We start from the raw sequence: 23,909 nt of genomic DNA, 5'->3' as shown, positions 1-23,909 counted from the left end.
ACGGTTCTCCAAGGGTCAGTGCCTCCGATGTGGGAAAGAAGGGCATCGAGCCACGTCGTGCCCGAGACGCCGTCCAGAGGAACGACAGACGAAACCCGTGATAAAGACGCCTGCTCCTGCTCCACCGCGAAAACTGAAGGCAGCCCTCGCGGAACTGGACCCCCCAGACCTACCCTTCGGAGAAGAGGAGGAAGAGTTGCAATTCGAGCAGCCGGCGGGAAAAGCCTACCACCTGCCCTGAAGGGCGCCCTAGGGCAGGTGGAAGAAACCGGGCGTAACCATGATTCGGTGAGTGGAAACTTTCCCACACTGACTGTTAAAGTTAAACTGGGCTCACAAACCAAAACGGTGGAAGTGTGGGCCATGCTAGACTCGGGTTGCTCCCGTTCTCTAATGCACCCTGATGTCGTAGCGGCTCTGGAACTGCCCACGTTCCCTTTGCCAAGACCCATGATTTTCACCCAGTTGGATGGAACTATGGCGGGAGGGAAAGCAGTCAATCTTTCCACGGGACTGGTCGCCTTGCAGATGGGCTCCCATCAGGAAAAGCTGCCATTTGTGGTAGCTCCAGTGGGGGGTCCTCTGGTAATCTTGGGGATGCCTTGGTTTGTGCAACAAAACCCTTTCATCAACTGGCTGCATAGAACTGTGACGTTTGCGGATGGATTTTACAAAGTACCCGAAAAGGACCTATTGGAGGACATGGAGGGTGGAGGGGTAGCGTATACCACTGTGCAAACGCTTCAACCTCTTGAGGGGCTACCCAATCAGTACCAAGATTTTGCTGAAGTATTTGGGGAAAAGGAGGCAGATCGCTTGCCACCCCACCGAAAAACGGACTGTGCCATTGAGTTTTTACCAAATGTAAAATTGCCTCACCCAAAAATATACCCCATGTCTCCCAAAGAGCTTACCACGCTAAGGGAGTTCATTGACAAAAATCTGGCTAGGGGTTTCATTGAGCCTGCTAATTCCCCGGTAGGAGCTCCTGTCCTATTCAGGCCAAAAAAGGATGGGTCATTAAGGCTTTGTACCGATTTCCGCGGGCTCAATGCGGTCTCAATATTAAATAAATATCCTTTGCCCCTGATCAAAGATATGTTATCACATCTGGCCAGAGGCAAAATTTTCTCAAAACTGGATTTGAGAGAAGCTTACTTTCGCATTCGCATAAGAGAGGGGGATGAGTGGAAAACAGCGTTCAACTGTCCTCTTGGGGCTTTCCAATATAAAGTTTTACCATTCGGTTTATCTGGGGCACCCGGGGTTTTTATGCAGTTAATCAATGAGGTCTTGCATGACCACCTATTTAAGGGGGTACTAGTATATTTGGATGATGTATTGATTTATACTGAAACCATGTCAGAACATATCCACTTGGTGCGTCAGGTACTGGCTAAATTGGAAAAAGCAGAGTTGTACGCAAAACTGTCAAAATGTGCGTTTCATCAGTCGCAAATTGATTACCTAGGCTACCGAATTTCAGCTCAGGGCATTGAAATGGACCCTGCAAAAGTAGAAGCTATTGTAGCATGGGAGCCTCCCCGTACCAGGAGACAATTACAAAGTTTCCTTGGATTCTCTAATTTCTATCGGGCATTCGCCCAAAATTTTGCAGAAATCGCCCTCCCCCTTACTGAACTGTTAAAAACCAAAGGACAGGGGGATACGCGACGTTCGAAGAACCCAGGCGCGCTCCTTAAATGGACTCCAGCCTGTCAGCAAGCGTTCCAAACGCTCAAACAACTTTTTACCACAGAACCAATTTTACAGCATCCAAATCCCTCTAAACCCTTCGTTGTACAAGTCGATGCTTCTGATTTTTCCATAGGCGCAATTTTGTTACAATCTGACCAATCTGGCGCTTTAAAACCCTGTGCCTACCTCTCTCGCAAATTCACTGAAACAGAGAGACGATGGCACGTTTGGGAAAAGGAGGCTTTTGCTGTAAAAACGGCTTTAGAGACATGGCGACACCTATTGGAAGGTACTTCCAACCCTTTTGAAGTCTGGACTGACCATAAAAACCTGGAGGCTCTAAGCACCAGCCGAAAACTCAGTCCCAAACAGCTGCGCTGGGCTGAGTTCTTCAGCCGCTTTGACTTCACTCTTAAATTTATACCAGGCAAGAAAAACTTTTTGGCTGATGCACTCTCGCGCAGACCCCAAGATGATGGCCCAGGGCCAACGGTCCAAGGCACCGTTTGGACCGACAAACAATTAAGTCTGGCAGCAGTGACTCGCAGCCAGACCCGAGCACAATCGACTCCGCCTCCAGCCGCTCAGCCTCCCAGCAGCTCACCTCCCTTGTCAATTCCCTCCGATTTGCAACAACAGTTGCTCTCCCACCTTAAAACAGATACTTGGTTGCAAGCCAACAGACACATGTTAACTTTCACCGATGATCTTGCCTGGCGCAACGATCGTCTCTATGTACCCGCAGCTATGCGAAAAACCATACTCCAGCGCTGCCACGATGACAAGCTAGCTGGGCATTTCGGCTACGTGAAAACTTTGCACCTCGTTCGCCGGCAATTCTGGTGGCCAACTTTACTCAAAGACTTAAAAGAATATGTCACTGCGTGCCCTGTATGTGCGGCGATAAAGCGCAAACCGGGCAAACCCCAGGGTCTCCTTCAACCCGTAGCCACTCCGTCGGTCCCTTGGCAGGATATCTCCATGGATTTCATCGTTGATCTACCCCCTAGTCAACGCAAAACTGTCATTTGGGTCGTCAAAGACTTTTTCTCCAAACAAGCCCACTTTATCCCATGCGCTTCTATCCCTACCGCGCAACAGCTGGCACGCCTCTTCCTCATCCACGTGTACCGCCTCCACGGTATCCCCGCCCGTTTGGTGAGTGACAGAGGCACACAATTTACGTCACAATTTTGGCGGGCATTTTTGAAACTTCTGGGTACGAAACAATCACTTTCTACTGCTTGGCATCCGGAAACGGACGGATCTACAGAGGCGGTTAATTCTACCTTAGAGCAATACCTCAGAGCTTTTGTTAACTACCAGCAAGACAACTGGGTCGATCTACTCCCATTTGCTGAGGTCGCTTACAACAATTCCATTCATCAAACCACTGGTCAAGTTCCCTTTAAAACAGTTTTTGGACGCGAATTTGTTCCGATTCCTGAACTTCCTCATCCTCAACCGCTCCCAGCCACCCTCGCTGGCTGGGCGGACTCTCTCAAAGACTCATGGTCTAATATTCTACTCGCCCTCCAACATGCCCAAGCTGCCTATAAACGCCATGCTGATGCAAAGCGTTCCCCAGAACCATCCTTTGCAGTCGGGGATAAAGTCTACTTATCAACTAAATTTATCAAGTCCCCACAACCCTCTAAAAAACTTGGTCCTAAATTTGTCGGTCCTTTTTCAATTGTTGCTCAGCTCAACCCTGTTACGTTTAAACTAGATTTACCTCACAACCTTAAACGTTTACATCCTGTTTTCCATTGTAGCTTACTCAAACCCTGCCTGTCATCGGACCGTTGGCATCCGCAACCCACTCCTCCACCTCCCCTCATGATTGACAACCAGCAGCACTTCGAGGTGGCATCTATTCTCGATTCCAGACGCCAGCGCTCTACTCTACAATACCTCGTCCGCTGGAAACATTTCCCTCATCCTGAATGGGTTGCTGCTCCAGACGTGCATTCTCCTCGTCTTGTAACCCAATTTCACTCTGCCTATCCTGACAAACCGGCTCCCTAATTTCTTTTGGGGGGGCAATATGTCATGTTCACATTCTAATGTCTGGTTAACATTGTAACGTTTCACATGTCATTCTCTGTTCCGTATCCCTTCACCCGGGGTTTTTCCATTCTGTTGCCCTCCCTTGTTTTGAGGGCTTGGAATGCATGTTTGGGTTTGCGCTCCTGTTCAAGGTTACTTTCCCAGGCGCATCTAACGGCATTCAGCACCTGGGAGGGGGAGCGTCCTGACGGGCGACGGGGCGGGACCTGCCCACAAGCAAGGCTTTTAAGTTTGTATTTGGCGCGCTTTTGCTCATTCTCAGCTTTCTCTGTATTTGCATACTATTCCTTTAATAAATCAGTTATCTTTAAGCCCGAGCTTGTGAGACTGAGTATTTGGGTTTAGGCAATCATTACACCGTGCAAGCTGCTGGTACCTATTGGTAGAGAATGGAACATACCTTTCCCACAAGAATGAATTTTGTAGCTAGGAACTATACTTTTTTAAAAAATAGAAATGTTCTGTAAGAATTGCAGAGGTAGTAATGTCATGATGTCACTGAGTAGATATGGGTAGAATTTTCAGTTTTGGGAGCATAAGGCATCTGTTTTGCCCCTTAACATGCTCTTTTAAAAAAGCCCAAAATTTGGGCCTTGAGGTTGGCATGGACATCCACAGAAGTGGGGGCAAAGTAGAGCAAGTAATGAAATGTGTTGCAATGCAAATTCCCTTTTGTATATATATTCTAATCACTCTTCCTATATTCTTTTGTATTTGTTCTTTTATCTGTTGGTGGTAAAACATAATTACTTGTTGTAGTGAACCTCTGATTGCTAACAGCAATACACTGGGCCTTTATTTCTATTTTTAAAAAAATGTCTGAACAAGCTACTTTCCCTTCCAGAAATTTCTTAGTGGCTTAGCAACCTGAAGTGAAAACAGTTATAGTTCAGTCACAGTTGTTTCCTTTGTGTTTCCTACCATATTTTACTGTTAGGTTAACTATATTGAAGTAACACGTTAACTATATATAAGTGAGAAGAACCATAATATATATAAGCACAGCACTGTTCCTTGAACAGTATCTGAGGTTCTGGCTGGCTGCAAGTCCAATGCTGTAGTTAGTTTAGAGAGTCAGAAGACTTTTCCTGAAAGTTGGGAGGATCCTCTGAATACTGGTTGCATCTGAAGTAAGAATTGGCACAAATCATGGTAATTGTCTCCAGTTTTGGTGATTTTCCTTTTCAGCTCCCTGTGCAGCAGCAAATTCTGTTCAGAGGAGGCCTGCAAATAGGAAGAAGGGGCAGGAAATTTCCTGCTAACCACTCTTCATAACTGTTTTTAGGATCCCTATGTTTTCCTTGACCTTAATGGTTTTGTTATAAAACTTAATTTTTATTAGAGATACTGCAAAGCTACAAAGGTCAAAGATCTAGAGTCTTTGGCATCATTCTACACCTGTTTTTAATGTGGGATTTACTAGGCCTTATAAAACATTAAAAGGAATGCTTTAAGAAGCATGTTGGTGCAAGTTAAGCACTCTTCCTTAAAATATTGACACAAGCAAAGCATCCCTTTGTCAGAGGGTTCAGTGCAGCTGCTTCAGGGTTCCTTGGTTATCTGCATTTGCATGTGCATGCACAAACAACACTTTTGCCAGATTTGCTGACAAAGTAAAACAGCTGTGCAGGTGGAGTTGACCTGGGGAAACTGTCAAAGAAACTTCCTTAACTGATTGAAAGAGGGATACAGTAGTTTACTCACACCAGTGTGTTTTCTGAATTACCCCTTTAACTGTTTTGCACAGGTTTAGAGTTTACTCTTCAACACAGTTTTTTCATGTTATTTCTGTATTGCATATCCAGGATTCAGAATTTGACATTTTCCTGAAGCATAAATATCAGCTACCTTTGGATGCTATAGGGAACTATAAAAACTCTGTACTTTTACTATACTTCGGTGTTAGTCTTTGCTTGTTTGTGGATATTATATCTTGGTTTTGCATACAAGAACTGAACTGTACAATGAGTCTTCCTGTAGTCTTTATTTTCTAAATAAAGTTTAATAAGATTTTATTCTCCAAAATATATCCAACGTTACAAAAATGCAGTTCTGTTCCATTGCCAACCCTGTAGATTGGCAGTGGACTTGTTATAAATTATGAACATCTTTTTGTTACCAGTTCTCTAAGTAGTTTACTTAGATAAGGGAGTGCATTTTCCCAAATGGAAAATTAATTGCCCCCCCAAAAGTAATGAATTGGAGGAGGGGTTTTGGCTTATATTAACTGAATATACTGTAATAGAAGAAGACACTATTGAAAGATGCTGATTGGGTAGGAGGAGCAAAATGGCCAAAAAGGAGACATAGATATTAATGGTACAGGGGCCAAAAGAGGACAAAAATTTAAAAGGGCATATTAAGACAAAGTTTGATAAAAGTGTGGAAACTAATGAGAAAAATAATAAGTTCAACAATTTCACTGCTACCCTCTTCCTTAAATGCTTTTTGTCCTGGAGATAACTATAGTAAGCAAAGTGCAATTACAGATGCAGGCATGGTCTACTCAGATCCCATGAGTAAGCTAAAGGCCCAGCAAGAATTACTTGGCAGAGGCCAAAATATACCTACATATTGTTGGAAGAATAAAAACTGACCTCAAAAATGAGGAAGGGCTTCTAGAAGAATGATAGAATTTGAAATGCTCATACAGAATCAAGACTACCTATTGGGATGTGTGTGTGTGTGTGTGTGTGTGTGTGTCTGTCTGTCTCAACTGTTACTTAGATGTGATATAGACGCAGAACAAATAAAAAAAGTGATAAAATGGATACAAAACTTCAAAGAAACAGTCACAATACAACAATGGGAAGAACTATGCAACAAATCTATAAAATTCATATATAGATGATATACAACCCCTTCAATAATTGCCAAAATAAACAAATCATATAATAATAGATGCTGGAAATGTTATGAGACTGAATGAACATTTTACCTTGGGTGATGGACATGTCAAAAAAGTCAAAAGTACTGGAAAGAAGTCCTATTCAGAGAATTTTAGAAATCAAATTTGAAATGAAACCTCTTTTTTAACTAGGCCTAATTCCAAGACATATCAACAAAAAATATTATAATTTGGTAAGATACATGTTCATGGCCGTGACGATAAACTTAGCACAACACTGGAAAAGATGTTACCAAAGATATCAGACTGGGAACTTAAAATTTGGAGAATATGCCGTAATGGCAAAATTAACCGCATATATTCATAACAGAAGCTTGACCAAATTTAAGCAAGAATGACTTCCATATATATTACATAGTATGCAGCAAGGCAAATTTAAGTATTCAGAGTGTTGCTTTTTAGGGGAAAAAGAATTGACCAAAGATCTGAAATCAGAAATACATGAAAAAATTTAAATGTTTATAAATATTGTATATCAGTTAGAGTAAAATAAAGGGGAAGTTAAAACCAAATATTTATCTATGTTTTTTAGTTTTTCTTCTTTTCATTCTCCTTACGTTAAAAATAACTTACTTTATTTTTTAGGGTTAATTTTTTATCAATGGTATAATGAACACTAACTGTTCAATTTCTGTAACTACTCTGTCCATTTATTGATATTATATTTTTGCATCAATTATTTTTCTTTTTTTCTTTTTGCTTATTTGCTTTTTTTTTAAAAGATAAAAAAGAAAAGGAGACAGAATTGGGAGAAGCTACTGCTGTTATCCTCTGGTTAACCCTTCTCTCCATGTGTAGAAGGTGAATTTTTACAGTAGAAAGTTTCCTCTATTCATGGAGGGTCTAGAACTCATAAGCTTACTTCCCCAGGAGTTACTCTGTACTTAATGGGTTTTAATGCAAAATAGACATGCATACATTTCCTTGTACTTGCAACTCCTCATCAAGAACATTAAGAACTCTGTCAACCCTTCTTTACAAACAGGAGAAAACAGCTGAATAGTCTAGGATTTCTTCCCAGGTTCTACACTAATTCACGTGGAACAAGCTGGAGTAAACAGATCCATCCCCTGTATAGCAGCAATTTACACATATTTACCTGGGAATAAGAGAGACTGAACTCAGTAGAGCTTACTTACTCAGTGGTGCTTGCTTACAAGTGTAAGCTTGATTCAAGGTTTTTTTTTTATAGTTGCCTGTTAATTGGAGGGAAGGGGTCATCTTACATTCCTGAGAACAGAAGAGGCAGTTGAAAAGATGGAGTTACAAAGAGCTGCAGACATTGCTGCTAAAAAGCAGGGATGTTTTTAGAGGTTAGCCACAGCTTGGGAATGACTGCTTACTCAATTTAACCCTTTTTGTTATTTTTAAACAGAGCCTTTCTCTTGTCTCTTTGCTTATTTAATTCCCTCTTTCTCTTATCTCCATCCTGTTTTGTTCCCAGCTTTGTTTTTCCATCCAGCCTACTTTCCATTTCTTTTACCTCATCTCCATTCTGTTCTTTTCGTTACCTCTGCTTGAAGAAAGGATAGGTGCATGCATTTAATGTGTTTGAGAGGGGCTTATATATGTGTGAGAGAAGGTTGGTAGGGCTGTGGAAAACATTAAAAAGGAATGCTTCACAGTGTGCTGGTGCACATACTAAGCACCTTTTTTGAATTTTTAAAGCAGTTGTGTTATTTGCAGGGGTTGCACATCTGCTTAGGAAGCTGCTCCTGGAGTGTTTCTCATGCAAACTGAAGTGGCTGAGCATGTGCATGCATAGTTAATTGCATACCAAGAAATCTCTGGGGTATGATTAGCCTACCTCATATTCCTTCCCTTTATAGCTCAGAAAATAAGGTTTTAGAAATCTAGGTGCATAGGGGTACATGTTTCCTTAATGATGTAAAAGGAAACCAAGCCAACTTGAGAGGCAAAAACTAAGATTTATTGAAAAAAAAGATAAAATAGGGCAGTGAGGGAAGTACAAAATTTGCAATTATAGAAGCAAAGGAAGTCCCATATCAGGAGTCTAGCTAGATCAATGTGGTAGATAAACGACCCTAGCCAAATAGATGTATTAATAGTTCCTGTTATAGCATGGGCATTGGTATTGGATGATCAAGCAGGTTGACCAAGTTAATTTCCTGTATTTGAAGGAATATTATCATGCCCTGAAGTACATTTATTTTGGTAAAACAGTGATGTTCCTATCATGTTTAATGCATTGAACACTTGATAAACATACTGTTTAGGATTGTGAACATGACTATCCTCTCAGTCTAAAATTTTCTATTAGAAGTGTTATTTATGCTTTCCTTGTGAAATGTTAGTGCTTGAGTTTATAATAATGTCTTATAGTGTATTGACAGATTCTTGGTTTGCTAAAAATAATTCAAATTACAATTTTTTCCCTGAGGTTGTGCAAATTAGACAATATCTTATTGTTGTGTGATTAATATATGTTTCGACCTTTATGATAATTTGCTTAACTAATTCTTTACAACATAATTATAATGAAGATTGATCTGTGTTACAAAAAATTCTTTCAGAATTAAGCACCTTTTAGTCTGTTCTGCAATTTTGGACCTATTTAAACTTTACGATCTTGATAGGTGTCAAAAAAGAACACTTAATAAAGACCTGGAAATAAAGCATAATATAAATGTGTGCAAATACAATAGAGCAATTTTTGTTCATTAGTTGTATGTTCAGAAGGACACTAACGGTGGCTTTTTACCTGATGTTCTACTTGGTCATGCTTCATCAGAATAAGGAGATGTGAGTTGACATTAATTTTGTTCCAGGTTCTAGAGTTGTGCAGCAATTTAGATTTGAAGGTAAAAATATGGTTAAGTACACATGTGGGTGGTCACATCGCACCTGTTGGCAACTCCTTAAGAAACTGCATCTTTTTCTGAGTTTGCACAGTGGGTCCCAGGAAAAGATGTGTTTGATTTAAGGAGATGTCAACAAATGCAGCCTGTAGATCCACAGTACTCCAAATCACTTCTTTCCTTTTGAATCTGGATCACTGCACCAACCTTAATAGATTATCTCTTGGAACAGTATGGGAAAGCGACTGGGGGAATGCAGATTAGCAAATACATCTTTCTTTCCATCAGCAAATAGCTTTGCTTGCATCATAGACTTCTCACTGAACTCAGCTAATTTGTGAACACAGGGAAGGCCAAGTCTCAATCTATACCTTTTTGTTTTAGCCTTTCATTTTATTTTCGCATTCATAAAATCATTATTTTTAAGTCAGCTATGTATCTCCCTTGATTAGTTCTTTGCTTTGTTTCTTTCTTTGTGTTTTACCACAGAGAGGGCCTATATTACTGTTAGTAAGGAGGAATATGTCCCAGAGTATATAGTGAACTCTGATGTTGTATGGGGCTGATGCAGGTTGCAGGCTTAGTCTTTACAGTTTCACGTTGGTACAGCTGGGAAAGACTCATGTTGTAGAGATACATAGATGCTATCAATTTCCTGGGTTTGTTGTTCCAAAGCTGCATCTTTACAATTTTTTTAATGTGTGGTTATGGCTTTCACAAATGACTGTTGTCATGCTTCCTGATCAAATGTTCCCAGAACACTTTATCGCACTCGCGTCCATCTTCCAGCAATCCGTGTCGACCCGCAAGTCTCCAGCTGGGAGGGGGAGCCAGGTTGGAGTGTGAATCATTTTGTTTGGGCTAGATGCTCCTTGCCCCAAGGCCATTGGGAGAGAAACCTTTCCAGCCATCTGCTGACATGGGAAGGAGGGGCACATACCTAAGGGACCAGTGTGGGGGGGATTCGAAGTCTCTGTGATTTCAAATGTAGAAATGCGTGGGAAATGCCATTTGCAACTTTTTCTATGTACTGAATGCTTTGCTTCATTAAATAGATTTCTAAGCAACAGCTTATGAGTCTTAATTGAGTGAAAGCTTGAGTGTTCCAGTCATCACAACTGCTGTGGTAGATATGCAAGCAAAATTTTAAGGTGCATAGAGAAGAAACATAACCAAGATATTGACCAAAACAAAGGTAGGGCATATTAGGTCTTACAAAACAGAACAAAACATCTATTTTACTGAAATTAATCAGGTAATGCTTATAGAAACACACACAAACATGCACACACAGACCACAAACAAAACATGGATATTGTGGAAAACAAGTAAAACTCTTTCCGCCCTCCATATAAAATGCAAGCAAAAAGCCACACCAAAAACTAGTTTAACATTCCCATTTACTTGAAGTACAGTATTCTCATAATGAAAGTAAAATGCTCCCAATCTATTTCTCCATCTAGTTTACCATGAAAAGCATATCTTAACTTATTTTTCTTCCAAGAAGCTAGGAACTTCCATATGAAATGCTACGCCACAGTCACCAATTGTTTTCAATTTCTAAGAATGCTGAGTCCCATTTAGGTTCAGAGCTATTTTTGGAAATAATATTCTTAGCCTACATTTTCAGTCAAAGCTTAAATGGTTGGATGAGGTCTGGAGAAAGCTAGGTTCTAATTTCATTAGATGAGTGTGAGCTATTGACTCATTAGCAAGAATAGGACTGTTTTAATAAAATATGCTAAACTAAAACACATTATGGTTGGCCACAATAAATGAATTAGGCTGTGGTTCTGCATTACTTATGGAGTTGTTTTATTTACTTATTTGATTCTTCCTCAGTTACAAGATAGATTAGTAAACCATGGAATTTGCTATTTGAGATATCCAGAGAGAAGTAGAGAAAGGTATTTTTGGTTCAAGAACAATGTTAAAATTGAGACTGTATCCTCAGGATTTGGAGTATGCAGGGAGATTGCTATAAGTAATAAAAGCTGTTTGTACTTGCTTTTCCTGATGATAATTTATTTTCAGTTGTTAGATGCATATTAACTTAGACAATGTAAAAATGATGTCAAATTACAAATAATACAAAAATACTATTAGGACATTTCAAACAGAAAATTAAAACAAATATGGAGTTCTACAGCAATTGCTTTATGAGTATATATAAATAATCAAACATTGTCATAGCAACTAAAGTTACTATGCAAGACTTCATTGGTTAAAGCCAGCACTTTGAATTGAATCAGAAAAGAACTAAAAAACATTGTGATGATATTGTGAGAGCCAATTAAGATTATTCATGAATAAGATCCAGTGAGCTGAATAAAACTCATTTGTATGTAAGTTGTATAGAAGATTACAACTGAATATAGTTCGGTATGAACCTGAATTTTGCAGACAGGGTAGTTAGATTTCAGTGCCTGAAGACTTAAGTGTGGTTTGTGGTTTGTGGATAAAAATCTTATGTTTGTCTGTATTTTATAATGTGATGACATATTTTATACATTTTTTAAAAATATTAAAAGAGAAGTAAAAAATGTAAGGACATCATTAAGTATTCATTTAAAATTATTACTAATACTTATATTCTAGAGGTGTGCACAAAAATATGCCACATGGTACTCCAGAAGTTCAGATAAATGTGAGTTGTGATTCAGCCAGACTAAAACCTGAAACAGCTTGGCTGTTCTGGGATTCTGCTGAGACAAATTCTGGATGTCTTGAGGAGTTAATAGAGCAATACTGAGGATATAACACGGGTAGAGGAAAATAGACGTTAAACCCAGCTCTGAGATCTAATTCTCTTTTAATTAGAGCCTAAGTTTAACATTTCAAGTAAATAAAATTGATGTCACTAAATTTGACTTCCATATATATTGTCTTTTCTGCCTTACTTGTTTACAATTTGATAGAAAAAGAACGATGTGTAATTCAACGAAGTCTGCTTTATTATGAAACTGTTACACTAATAGGGGAGAGTTGAAAGTGGTGTTGATGAGATTCCTTGAATTATGATATTCCTTGAAATGGCTCAGAAATTGATTATAGGATGATTTTCTGTGAGTTGGTAACACAGTTGATATACATCCTGAAAGAAGTTAGAAATGTTAGTTTGGAGCAATACGATTTTTATACCTTTTGAAAATCCCTGGCTTCATTATGTACTATAAGTTACACCTTTCTAAGTTACTTTAAAAATGCTAATTTTCTTGAGGGTTTTACTTTTCAAATGTCTCATAGAAGATACATATTCTACAAAATATAGATTATATATAACACATATGCCTATCTTTCTGTATATATGCCTTTGGGAATCCTCTGTGTGTTTTCATGTATATTTAAAAAAACCCTATTATCTATAACGGCACTTTGTGTGAAGCAACCGTGAAGGGCCACCCAAGACGGGAAGGTCATGACAGAGAGGTCAGACTAAATGCGATCCCTGGGGAAGGTAATGGCAACCCACCCCAGTATTCTTGCCGTGAAAACTAAATGGATCAGTACAACCAGAGATATGTTGGTATACCATTGGAAGATGAGACCCCCAGGTCGGAAGATGGTCAAAATGTTACTGGGGAGGAACAGAGGATGGGTTCTAAGGATCAACACACCATTGGAACCTGGAATGTAAGATCTATGAGCCAGGGCAAATTGGATGTGGTTATTGGTGAGATGTCAAGGTTAAAGATAGACATTTTGGGCATCAGTGAACTGAAATGGACTGGAATGGGCCACTTCACATCAGATGACCACCAGATCTACTACTGTGGACAAGAGGACCAGAGAAGAAATGGAGTAGCCTTCATAATTAATCGTAAAGTGGCTAAAGCAGTGCTTGGATACAATCCAAAAAACGATAGAATGATCTCAATTCAAATTCAGGGCAAGCCATCTAACATCACAGTGATCCAAATATACGCCCCAACCACAGATGCCGAAGAAGCTGAAGTAGAGCGGTTCTGTGAGGATCTGCAGCACTTACTGGACAACAGATCTAAAAGAGATGTTATTTTCATCACGGGAGACTGGAATGCTAAGGTGGGCAGTCAAATGACTCCTGGAATTACAGGTAAGCATGGCCTGGGAGAACAAAACGAAGCAGGACATAGGCTGATAGAATTTTGCCAAGACAACTCACTTTGCATAACAAACACTCTCTTCCAACAACCTAAGAGACGGCTTTATACATGGACTTCACCAGATGGGCAACACCGAAATCAGATTGACTACATCCTTTGCAGCCAGAGGTGGCGGACATCTATACATGTGTCGGTAAAAACAAGACCTGGAGCTGACTGTAGTTCCGATCACGAACTTCTTCTTGCACAATTTAGGATCAGACTAAAGAGATTAGGGAAGACCCACAGATCAGCTAGATATGAGCTCACTAATATTCCTAAGGAATATGCAGTGGAGGTGAAGAATAGATTTAAGGGACTGGACTTAGTAGATAGGGTCCCGGAAGAACTCTGGACAGAAGTTGGCAGCATTGTTCAGGAGGCAGCAACAAAATACATCCCAAAGAAAGAGAAAACCAAGAAGGCAAAATGGCTGTCTGCTGAGACACTAGAAGTAGCCCAAGAAAGAAGGAAAGCAAAAGGCAACAGCGATAGGGGGAGATATGCCGAATTAAATGCAAAATTCCAGAGTTAGCCAGAAGAGACAAGGAATTATTTTTAAACAAGCAATGCGCAGAAGTGGAAGAAGACAATAGAATAGGAAGGACAAGAGACCTCTTCCAGAGAATTAGAAACACCGGAGGTAAATTCCAGGCCAAAATGGGTATGATCAAAAGCAAAGATGGCAAGGACCTAACAGAAGCAGAAGAGATCAAGAAAAGGTCGCAAGAATATACAGAAGACCTGTATAGGAAGGATAACAATATCGAGGATAGCTTTGACGGTGTGGTCAGTGAGCTAGAGCCAGACATCCTGAAGAGTGAGGTTGAATGGGCCTTAAGAAGCATTGCTAATAACAAGGCAGCAGGAGATGACGGCATCCCAGCTGAACTGTTCAAAATCTCGCAAGATGATGCTGTCAAGGTAATGCGTGCTATATGCCAGCAAATTTGGAAAACACAAGAATGGCCATCAGACTGGAAAAAACCAACTTATATCCCCATATCAAAAAAGGGAAACACTAAAGCATGTTAAAACTATCGAACAGTGGCACTCATTTCACATGCCAGTAAGGTAATGCTCAAAATCCTGCAAGGTAGACTTCAGCAATTCATGGAGCGAGAATTGCCAGATGTATAAGCTGGGTTTAGAAAAGGCAGAGGAACTAGAGACCAAATTGCCAATATCCGCTGGATAATGGAAAAAGCCAGGGAGTTTCAGAAACACATCTATTTCTGTTTTATTGACTATTCTAAAGCCTTTGACTGTGTGGACCTTAACAAATTGTGGCAAGTTCTTAGTGGTATGAGGATACCAAGTCATCTTGTATGCCTCCTGAAGAATCTGTATAACGACCAAGTAGCAAAGTAAGAACAGACCATGGAACAATGGACTGGTTTAAGATTGGGCAAGGAGTACGGCAGGGCTGTATACTCTCACCCTACCTATTCAACTTGTATGCAGAACACATCATGCAACAAGCTGGGCTTGAGGAATCTAAGGCTGGAGTTAAAATCTCTGGAAGAAACATTAACGATCTCAGATATGCAGATGATACCACTTTGATGGTTGAAAGCGAAGAGGAACTGTGGAGCCTTATGATGAAGGTGAAAGAAGAAAGTGCAAAAGCTGGCTTGCAGCTAAACCTCGAAAAAACCAAGATTATGGCAGATTGATAACTGGCAAATAGAGGGAGAAAATGTAGAAGCAGTGACTTTGTATTTCTAGGTGCGAAGATTACTGCAGATGCTGACTGCAGTCAGGAAATCAGAAGACGCTTAATCCTTGGGAGAAGAGCAATGACAAATCTCGATAAAATAGTTAAGAGCAGAGACATCACGCTGACAACAAAGGCCCGCATAGTTAAAGCAATGGTGTTCCCCGTAGTAACATATGGCTGTGAGAGCTGGACCATAAGGAAGGCTGAGAGAAGGAAGATAGATGTTTTGAACTGTGGTGTTGGAGGAAAATTCTGAGAGTGCCTTGGACTGTCAGAAGATCAAACCAGTCCATCCTCCAGGAAATAAAGCCAGACTGCTCACTTGAAGGAATGATATTAAAGGCAAAACTGAAATACTTTGGCCACATAAGGAGAAGACAGGACACCCTGGAGAAGATGCTGATGCTAGGGAGAGTGGAGGGCAAAAGGAAGAGGGGCCGGCCAAGGGCAAGGTGGATGGATGATATTCTAGAGGTGACAGACTCATCCCTGGGGGAGCTGGGGGTGTTGTCGACCGACAGGAAGTTCTGGCGTGGGCTGGTCCATGAAGTCACGAAGAGTCAGAAGCGACTAAATGACTAAACAACAAATCCAAATCATACTGTAAAACATGTACAAAAGATTCAAACTAAATTATTTAAAATCTCCTGAGAAACTGAAAACTCCTTTTTTTGCATAGATAGGTATTTATTATTTGTGATATTAGAGTTCATGTCTGATGAAGTGGGTGAAAGGGATTTGTTTTAAAAATAAGCCTTGGAATTCATATATTTATCTTTTTTTTTAGTTTGATATGAAATAGGTTAGTTTGTGTGTTATATAAAGAGAAAGAGAGAGATCTGGTCCTTGTTAATATTTTAAAATATTTAAAATTTTCAGCTTTGATTATTAGATGTGCTGCCTGAGCTTTAAGTTCTGCAATAGTTTCTTTTTAAGACTGCTTTGTTACTTGTCTGTTGCATTATAGAAAATGAGCGTCAGCCTTTGCTCTGCTTTCCAAATTCTTCACACATCTTAAAAGAACTTCATAATTTTTTTCTTTTTTCTTTGCCAAGTATCTTCTCACTACAGCTGTCTTGTGGGGGGAAAAAACCTACAATAGTCTGTTGCTCACAAAGTTGCTTACTACCATGCCTGCCTACACATATTTATGTTATTTATTTGTGGTTTTAGAAAGGTGGGCGAATAGCTTTCCCAGACTTTTATCTGGAAGATATTCTTATTTAAAGAAACAATCAAGAGCTTAGGTCAAGCCTTTGCTTTATATTGTTTGGATTCCTCCTTCCCGCCCCACTTAACTTCTATCCTCAGTTAAGAAGGCTGAAGATTTTTTCTCTCTCCAGAATTGTCCTTATAAATTTTAAGGTCAAGCAATTTATCCTGTTGTCCTGAAAGGAAACATTACCCAAATTAGGATTTTTTGTATTTGATAAACCAGGATGTTGCTGTTATAAAAAATACACTTTTATTTTTTTAGGAACACCATTTGCAAAGAGCAATCTCAGCACAGCAAGTCTTCAGAGAAAAGAAAGAGAATATGGTTATTCCAGTTCCTGAAGCAGAAAGCAATGTCAACTATTACAGTCGTCTGTACAAAGGAGAATTTAAACAGCCAAAGCAGTTCATTCATATTCAACGTAAGTTCAGTGTTAACTACTGTTTGTTTGTTTTTTGAATTGGCTGTCAAAACCACAGAATGGGAAGGAAGGTATTTTGAGAGAGACTTGTGTGTTTGTCTTGAAGAGAAGGAAGTTGTCATTAAATTCACATTGTAAAGGAACAATCTGTTTTCTTGTTTTTGTTTACTCAAGTAGTACACATCAAATTTGTAATTTTATGTTCTGATATTTAGAGAATTGGTTTGTGATATTGATACTGCCTTGAACCAAAGAGATGTGTAAGATAACTTGTTTAAGTTAAAGGCCTTGTTGCAGCTGTCCTCTCTTGTTATGGGGCAAGTAGGAATCAGGAGTAGGAGTTTAAGAAAATTTACCTGGCTTCTAGCCTGCTCTCCCTTCAATACTTTTGAAGATCCTTCAGGTCTTTTGTATCTTGAAGATCAGTTTTATTTATTTATTTATTTTATTCAATTTATATAGCTGCCCATCTCAAACCAGTGACTCTGGGTGGTGAACAGTAATTAATACAATAAAACAATAAAAACAATACCAAAAAATTAAATACAAATACAGCCGAGAGATCTTAAAAGCCATTGGTGTTAGCGCAGCCATGAAATGGGGCCCTTCACACACTCAGGGCCCCAGGCCTGGGCACAGAGCCAGGTCTTCAAGGCCTTCGGAAAAGCCAAAAGGGTCAGGGCCATCCTAATCTCAGGAGGAAGGATGTTCCAGAGGGCAGGCGCCACAGCAGAAAAGGCATGCCTCCTGGTCCCTGCCAGCCGACATTCCTTGGCTGACGGGACCCAGAGCATGCCCGTCCTGCTGGACTGGATTGGATAGGTAGAAACAACTGGGAAAAGACGGTCCCTAAGGTAACTGTCTTAATGCTGACATTTCTGCTCTGCTATTGTTTTTATATTATCCTGTCCTATTATGTTTTGTGTTACTGTTTTAAAAGAATTCAAAACGCCGAGGGTCATGAACAAGCAATATATGAACGATATGTGTACATATTAATGACGTGTAAAAACAATGTATTCCTTGTCTGCCTATTTTTTATCAGTTTTGACATTGTTAACCATCCATTTGGGAAAGACGGGAAGCCTGAATCTAAATTTTAATCCTTAAGTGGGGGAAAGTAAATACTGAGATTTACTTCCTCAAGAATGTAACTTGCATTCTTCAGTATTTGGGACTGTGCTTGAGTTTAGATAACTATAGATTTTATCATAATGTAAGTATGGTGATTAAAATGAAATTTACTTATTCAGAGGACTTATCTCCCTCATTGACAGATAGATATATGAACAGAACTGCAATTTTCATTCAAACTTTTCCATGAATTTCCAAGGAAATTCATAAATTAAATTATCATTTTTGGATGCTAGAATAGTTAGAAGTTTTCCTGATCACAGAAGACAATTGCATTGTTTCTATTAGTTTATTTTTTACATGAAAGCTTCTTTTGGGATTTTTAATATAGAATCATCCATTGTATTTTTATTTTAGAGCTGAAGCAAATAGAAAGCAAGTCTGTTTTTGTGTAAAATTACTCCACTGACCAGTTAGTGCTTGAAATGCACATCTTGCTGGATATTTGTCTCTTAACAGGGCTTTTCTAATGGCTTGTTTCATTTTGTTTTATTTTGTTTTTGTAACTTCAAGATTGGGGTTGGCTACTAGTTTATTGCAAACATTGAATTTCTGGACAAGTGAATGGATTATACATGATGTGAAGGGCTAGTGTAATATAAACTTGTCTAATATAAGGGAAATAAGATATAGCATGTCTTCATAAAATTGAAACATCTTTATTTCATTCTCATAGCTAACTACAAAGGTGGGTCACATGTTGCCATCTGAAAGCCCATTTTTATAATCCTGAGACGAGATATAAAGGTGTGGGATCAAAGAACAGAAATTTTGGGGAGCAAATAGGAATTTCTGTTTTTTTTCCTTGATGCCTTTTTTGCCCCCCTGCCCCCAGTTGGAAAAGTTGATGGGGGAAAGGATCTTGAAATATTTTGTAATATTTTATTTTTAAATTAGAAAAACATTGTCATGAAAGTGTTCATAGATAATTAATGATACAGCTCTCTGTTCATTAAGAGTTATTTTAATATTTTAAGCCTTAGAATACGCTTATTTTAAAAAAAATGGAAAAATCTGTAAACTCAGGATTCTCAACACTGGATGGGGCGGATAGCCCCCAGCTGTTGAAAGGATACCATCTCTTGCTCTAACGCTTAAATCACAGCTATCTATCCCACAATAAACCTGCCAGGTTCCTCTGCTGCCAGAAGCTTCGCTGTCCTGTATCTCAGAGAGGTCCTTCTCATGTGTTGCCCAGGCTATGGCATGCACTTCGCAAGAAGTATTTGCTTTCAGATATCCCAAACTTTAGGAAAGTGGCCAAAATGCATCTTTTTTCCAAAGCCTTTGTTAATATAATGAAATTGATTTTAATTTCTGTTTTTTATTTTAATTGCATTGATTTTATCATTGTTTTATAGTCTGAATTTATATAAAAAGAAAAGCAGGGTATAAGTTCAGTAATAAATACAAATTTTTAAAATCAGCCTTTCCTAAATGCCAGTAAAGAAGAAATAAAGTGATCATTAAAAAGGTCATGGTTGAGTTAAAATTATGGGAGGATTTTCTATATTCTCCCTTGTAATTTATTCTACTGTTTTGAAAATGTGCTTACTTACAACAGACTACCAACTTAGGTATTAAGGTACAATGTCTCCCAACTTGGCTTATTGTAAAGTTTTTGCAAATTGTCTCTTTTTCCATTGTATTCATCCTAAGGTTTGTTTCTTTAGTAAAAGCATTATTTTGCCTTAGTTACCTATTGTAGATCTTTCTGGTGCTCTGTGCCTCTGACTAATGTAATCATGCTTAACTCATTCTCAATGGTGGAAGGAATCACTTGACTAATAAAAAAAATCTGTCTTTTGGGTCCAGTGCTTGAACTAGGTAGTCTTTAATTTTTTTCCCCTGCATATAGTTCATTAGCATACTTATGTCCATTTAAGCTTGCCGTTTTAAACTAAAATATATTTTCTGTGTGTTTCAGCCTTTAATCTGGACAATGAGCAACCTGATTATGATATGGACTCAGAAGATGAAACATTATTAAATAGGCTTAATCGGAAGATGGAAATCAAACCACTGCAATTTGAAATTATGATAGACAGGCTTGAAAAAGCTAGTTCTAATCAGGTATCATGAATTCAAAAAAACCCCAAACCCTTCCTTATAGAAGTTGCAAATAAAATTGAATTTGTATAAGATTTTCTAAATGTGGATGTCTTTATTTACAGTGCATGAGTAATTTCTTAAGCATAGTGTAAAGAAATGCTGAATATATATCCTTAATGGTATATAAAGAAATTAAGAAGAAATGTTATGACATATAAATTATTCAAGGAGTACTTGTGTACATTTGTCTGCGGAGGTTTCCTTTCTTACTGCTCACACCTTTTCCACTTTGTGTGTACCTCTCCCATAATATTTAGAGGCCTTGAGTATTGCGTGGAAGTTGTTTTACCTTGAGAACGATTTGCTATACTACATAGCAGCTGTTTCAGGCAAGAAAACAAGATGATTTAGACAGGTAGTGATTGAGGCTACTATGGCACAGTTTCTGTTGCCACTGTGATGAATGCAATGACAAAGCAATGGTTTCCACAAACGCTATATCTGAAGTATTGGGGAAACATTATTCCACCTGTTATTTCCTTCTTTGATCAATACATGTACATTTCTCTAGTATGAACCATACATCATTTAATCTCAAACATCTGTATCTAAATTGCCTTGAATTACTTGAATTACTCCAGAATGCAGAAAGTCTGATAATTATTTTAAATATGTTGATGTAGAAAAAGACCCAATATACCTTTTAAAAAGTTAAAAATATTATTAGCTGTTATTCTGCTAATAACAGCTAATAACATGAAACTTTTAATTCAGGTTACAGTTTAGACACATAAATCCTCAGCTTCTTTATACTGTCAAATAGTAAGATTTCAAAATTTTCATTGAAATTAGAAATTGCTCAGCCTCTGTACCCACTAATTCAAAAGCTGTCTATGATTTAGGCAGCATGAATTCATCTAAATCTAATGTATGAGCTGAAAGTTTTGAAATTATTTTGAAGTACCATTATGTGGTTTTTTTGCAATTTGGAAATAATTGTTTGTTTGCTGCCATCAAATTACTGAAATTTTTAAAGCCTTTATAGTCATCTTAGCTAGGCAGCTTTTTAAAATTTTGGCAGATAAAGAGTGTAATATGATTTTGGCTATTTTAGAAGAAGCACTTAATAACAGAAATTATATTAGTTCTTTTACCAACTTTCTCCCTAGCAAATTAGTGTACTCTTCAGACATCCTACAGATAATAACAGCTGGGATCCTTGCCTTATGTTGTAATTCGTAAAGAAAATGAAACCAGGTAGCATGAAAGGGAAAGGAGTGTGCCAAATTGATTGGCATATTTTTGTTAATATTCCCATTGCCTTTGATGATATAAATATGTCCAAATAATTTTCCATTTGTTGGATTGGAAGTTAGTTACTTTAATCCAACAGAAGGTGTACAGGTTCATAGTAAGAAAAAAAGAATAATTATTCCAAATATCTGGAATGCATATTTGCTTTTAAAAGTACATATCAGAAAGAGAAAGGAATTGAGTTAGTAACTGTTTTTGTGTAATATTTCAGTGCAGTAAAATGTACATTGCTGTTATAAAGTGAAAAGTCTGGTCTTTCAACTAAGTAATTAATTTTCATTAATTGATCAGTTTACATTTGAAGGAAATGATAATTGTTTGTGGTTATGATGGTTGACCAACCCCAAATACATACCAGTACAAAAAAGGAACCATAATTTTTCAGGGGTGGGAGTTGAACTGTTTAATAGACCTTGTAGTTTAAGATACCTAAAATCAATGAACCAGCCATTCGGAAATTAAGAAGCAATTCATACAATTTATTTTTACATGTAAGAATAGTGGTCACCTTTCAGAATTCATGGTCAGTATTTTGGGGTGCTTGATAAAAAAAAAGTTAAAAGCAAATAAAATTCTTTTTTTATCCAAGAAACATATTTCTTGAAATAAATTACCAAGGCATCTTTAGAAACTATTGATGGAGGATGAATGTGAGTAATAATTCACATCACCTCAGAAATCTGACTTTGGGAATAGATAAGATAGTCTTTAGAAAGACAGACTAAGACTTGATAGATAATTGGTTTGCAAGGTTTTCTCAGTAAATTGTTCCAATCTAAATAAAGTTAATTACATTCAAGTCCCATTTAAATCAGTGATGTAGATAGGTTGCAACCAACTGAAATCCCATGTATTGTAATGAGAATTAGAAAGGACTAATTTTAGTTTGATCAGGGCCACTTGGTGTTTTTTCCATTTTGGCCATAACAGAAAAGCTTCTTAGAGACTGTTTCTTCTGCCAGCTTTTTTTTTTTCCTCCACAATAGTGTACAACATCTTTCTTTCAATGCTTTGTTTTTATATCTCAGTGTGAGCATAATCTAATCCTGAATATCATGAGTATCCTTATAATCATTGTAAAATAAAGAAAAAAGTTCAGCAGTCTAAATACTGGAGCCCTAAAATGCAATAATAGACCTATATAAAAATGAAGGATTAACATTTTCCAGTTTCTTTTTCCTTCTTCAACAGAAAGAAAAAATGACTTAGCTGCTGTGGAAAAAAAATAGATTTTAAAAGTAGTCTGAACATTACAGACTATTTGTTCTGTGTTTAAAGGAGAAGAATATCAACTGAAGGGTTTGTGGGGGTAGAACTCAGGACAGATCTCATACTGACTAGAAGTAGCTAGATTCTTGCTTTTAAAGGGTAGTTTCAAGGGCTGGGAGCATATTTGCCATAGATTCCGAATCCTTCATAGGTACACCATTTTTATGGCACAATATCCAAAACTACTTGCTAAGCTCCTGAAAAAGATTAAAATACAAAAACATGGAATAACTTTTGAAAAACTTCCTTTGACATGAGGAAAACTTAACACCGTAGTTTAAGTACTTGAAAAGCTGATGGATAAAATTACACAATTATTTGGTGCATGTTTAAAATTGTAGGCAACATGTTAGGTTTTAATTCTTGATAATTTATAAGCTTGTTGATGATGTTAAATGTAATATTGTATTCAGCTGTGTCAGTCCAATGATTAAAATAGTATTTGCTACCAGAAGTGTCAGCAATTTTCTTGTGCCATTTTTTCCTTAAAATTTTGGCCTGCAAGAGCTGCAGGGGATGTGTCCAGAGATACGATGGAGAAATGAATTGTAGGTACATGAAGAAATTATGAAGTGTTAACTATGTTTATATATGTACAACATATTCTCTCTACATTTCTTCATGCAAAATTCACATCCTGAATTATTGTGAAGACCAGCTACTAAAATCTTCAATGAGATTGTTACAGAAATATGTTTTTACATCTTTTCCAGCTTGTAACACTTCAGGAAGCTAAGTTGCTGCTAAATGAGGATGATTATCTTATTAAGGCTGTCTATGACTACTGGGTAAGAAAACGTAAGAACTGCCGAGGGCCATCCCTTATCCCCCAAATCAAACAAGAGAAAAGAGATGGTTCTACCAACAATGATCCATATGTGGCTTTTCGGAGGAGAACTGAGAAAATGCAGACCAGAAAGGTAATCATCTCAGTTCAGTAGTTTTCTAGTGTCAGTATTGAAGAATGTCCTGAAACTTCAACATAGCAGTTTGAAAAACTGATTACAAACTGCAGGAAGCATTTAGTTGCAATTTATTGCAGCTAAATGTGGTGCAGCCGGTTACTGAATTTAGCGGGCAGTTTTTTCACAGAAAAGTTGCATGTTGTTTAGTTAATTTGAATCTGAATAATTTTATTCTTCTGCTTTTTGTTATCTTTTTGCT

The 23,909-nt window shown here is 38.1% G+C and overlaps 1 protein-coding gene across 1 annotated transcript in view; it reads left to right on the top strand.

Moving 5' to 3' along the window:
* EPC2 (enhancer of polycomb homolog 2) overlaps positions 1–23,909 on the top strand; it is a 53,429-nt gene that overhangs the window by 11,098 nt on the left and 18,422 nt on the right. Inside the window, exons 2-4 of the mRNA XM_063318379.1 lie at positions 16,817–16,976; positions 20,038–20,183; positions 23,459–23,665. Of these exons, the coding sequence (XP_063174449.1) occupies positions 16,817–16,976; positions 20,038–20,183; positions 23,459–23,665 (513 nt within the window). The remainder of the gene's footprint in view (positions 1–16,816; positions 16,977–20,037; positions 20,184–23,458; positions 23,666–23,909) is intronic.

Source organism: Candoia aspera, chromosome 1 (assembly GCF_035149785.1).
Source record: "Candoia aspera isolate rCanAsp1 chromosome 1, rCanAsp1.hap2, whole genome shotgun sequence".
Lineage (NCBI taxonomy): Eukaryota > Metazoa > Chordata > Lepidosauria > Squamata > Boidae > Candoia > Candoia aspera.
The sequence above is the reverse complement of the archived record's forward strand: the minus strand, read 5'-3'. Positions and strand labels throughout refer to the sequence as shown.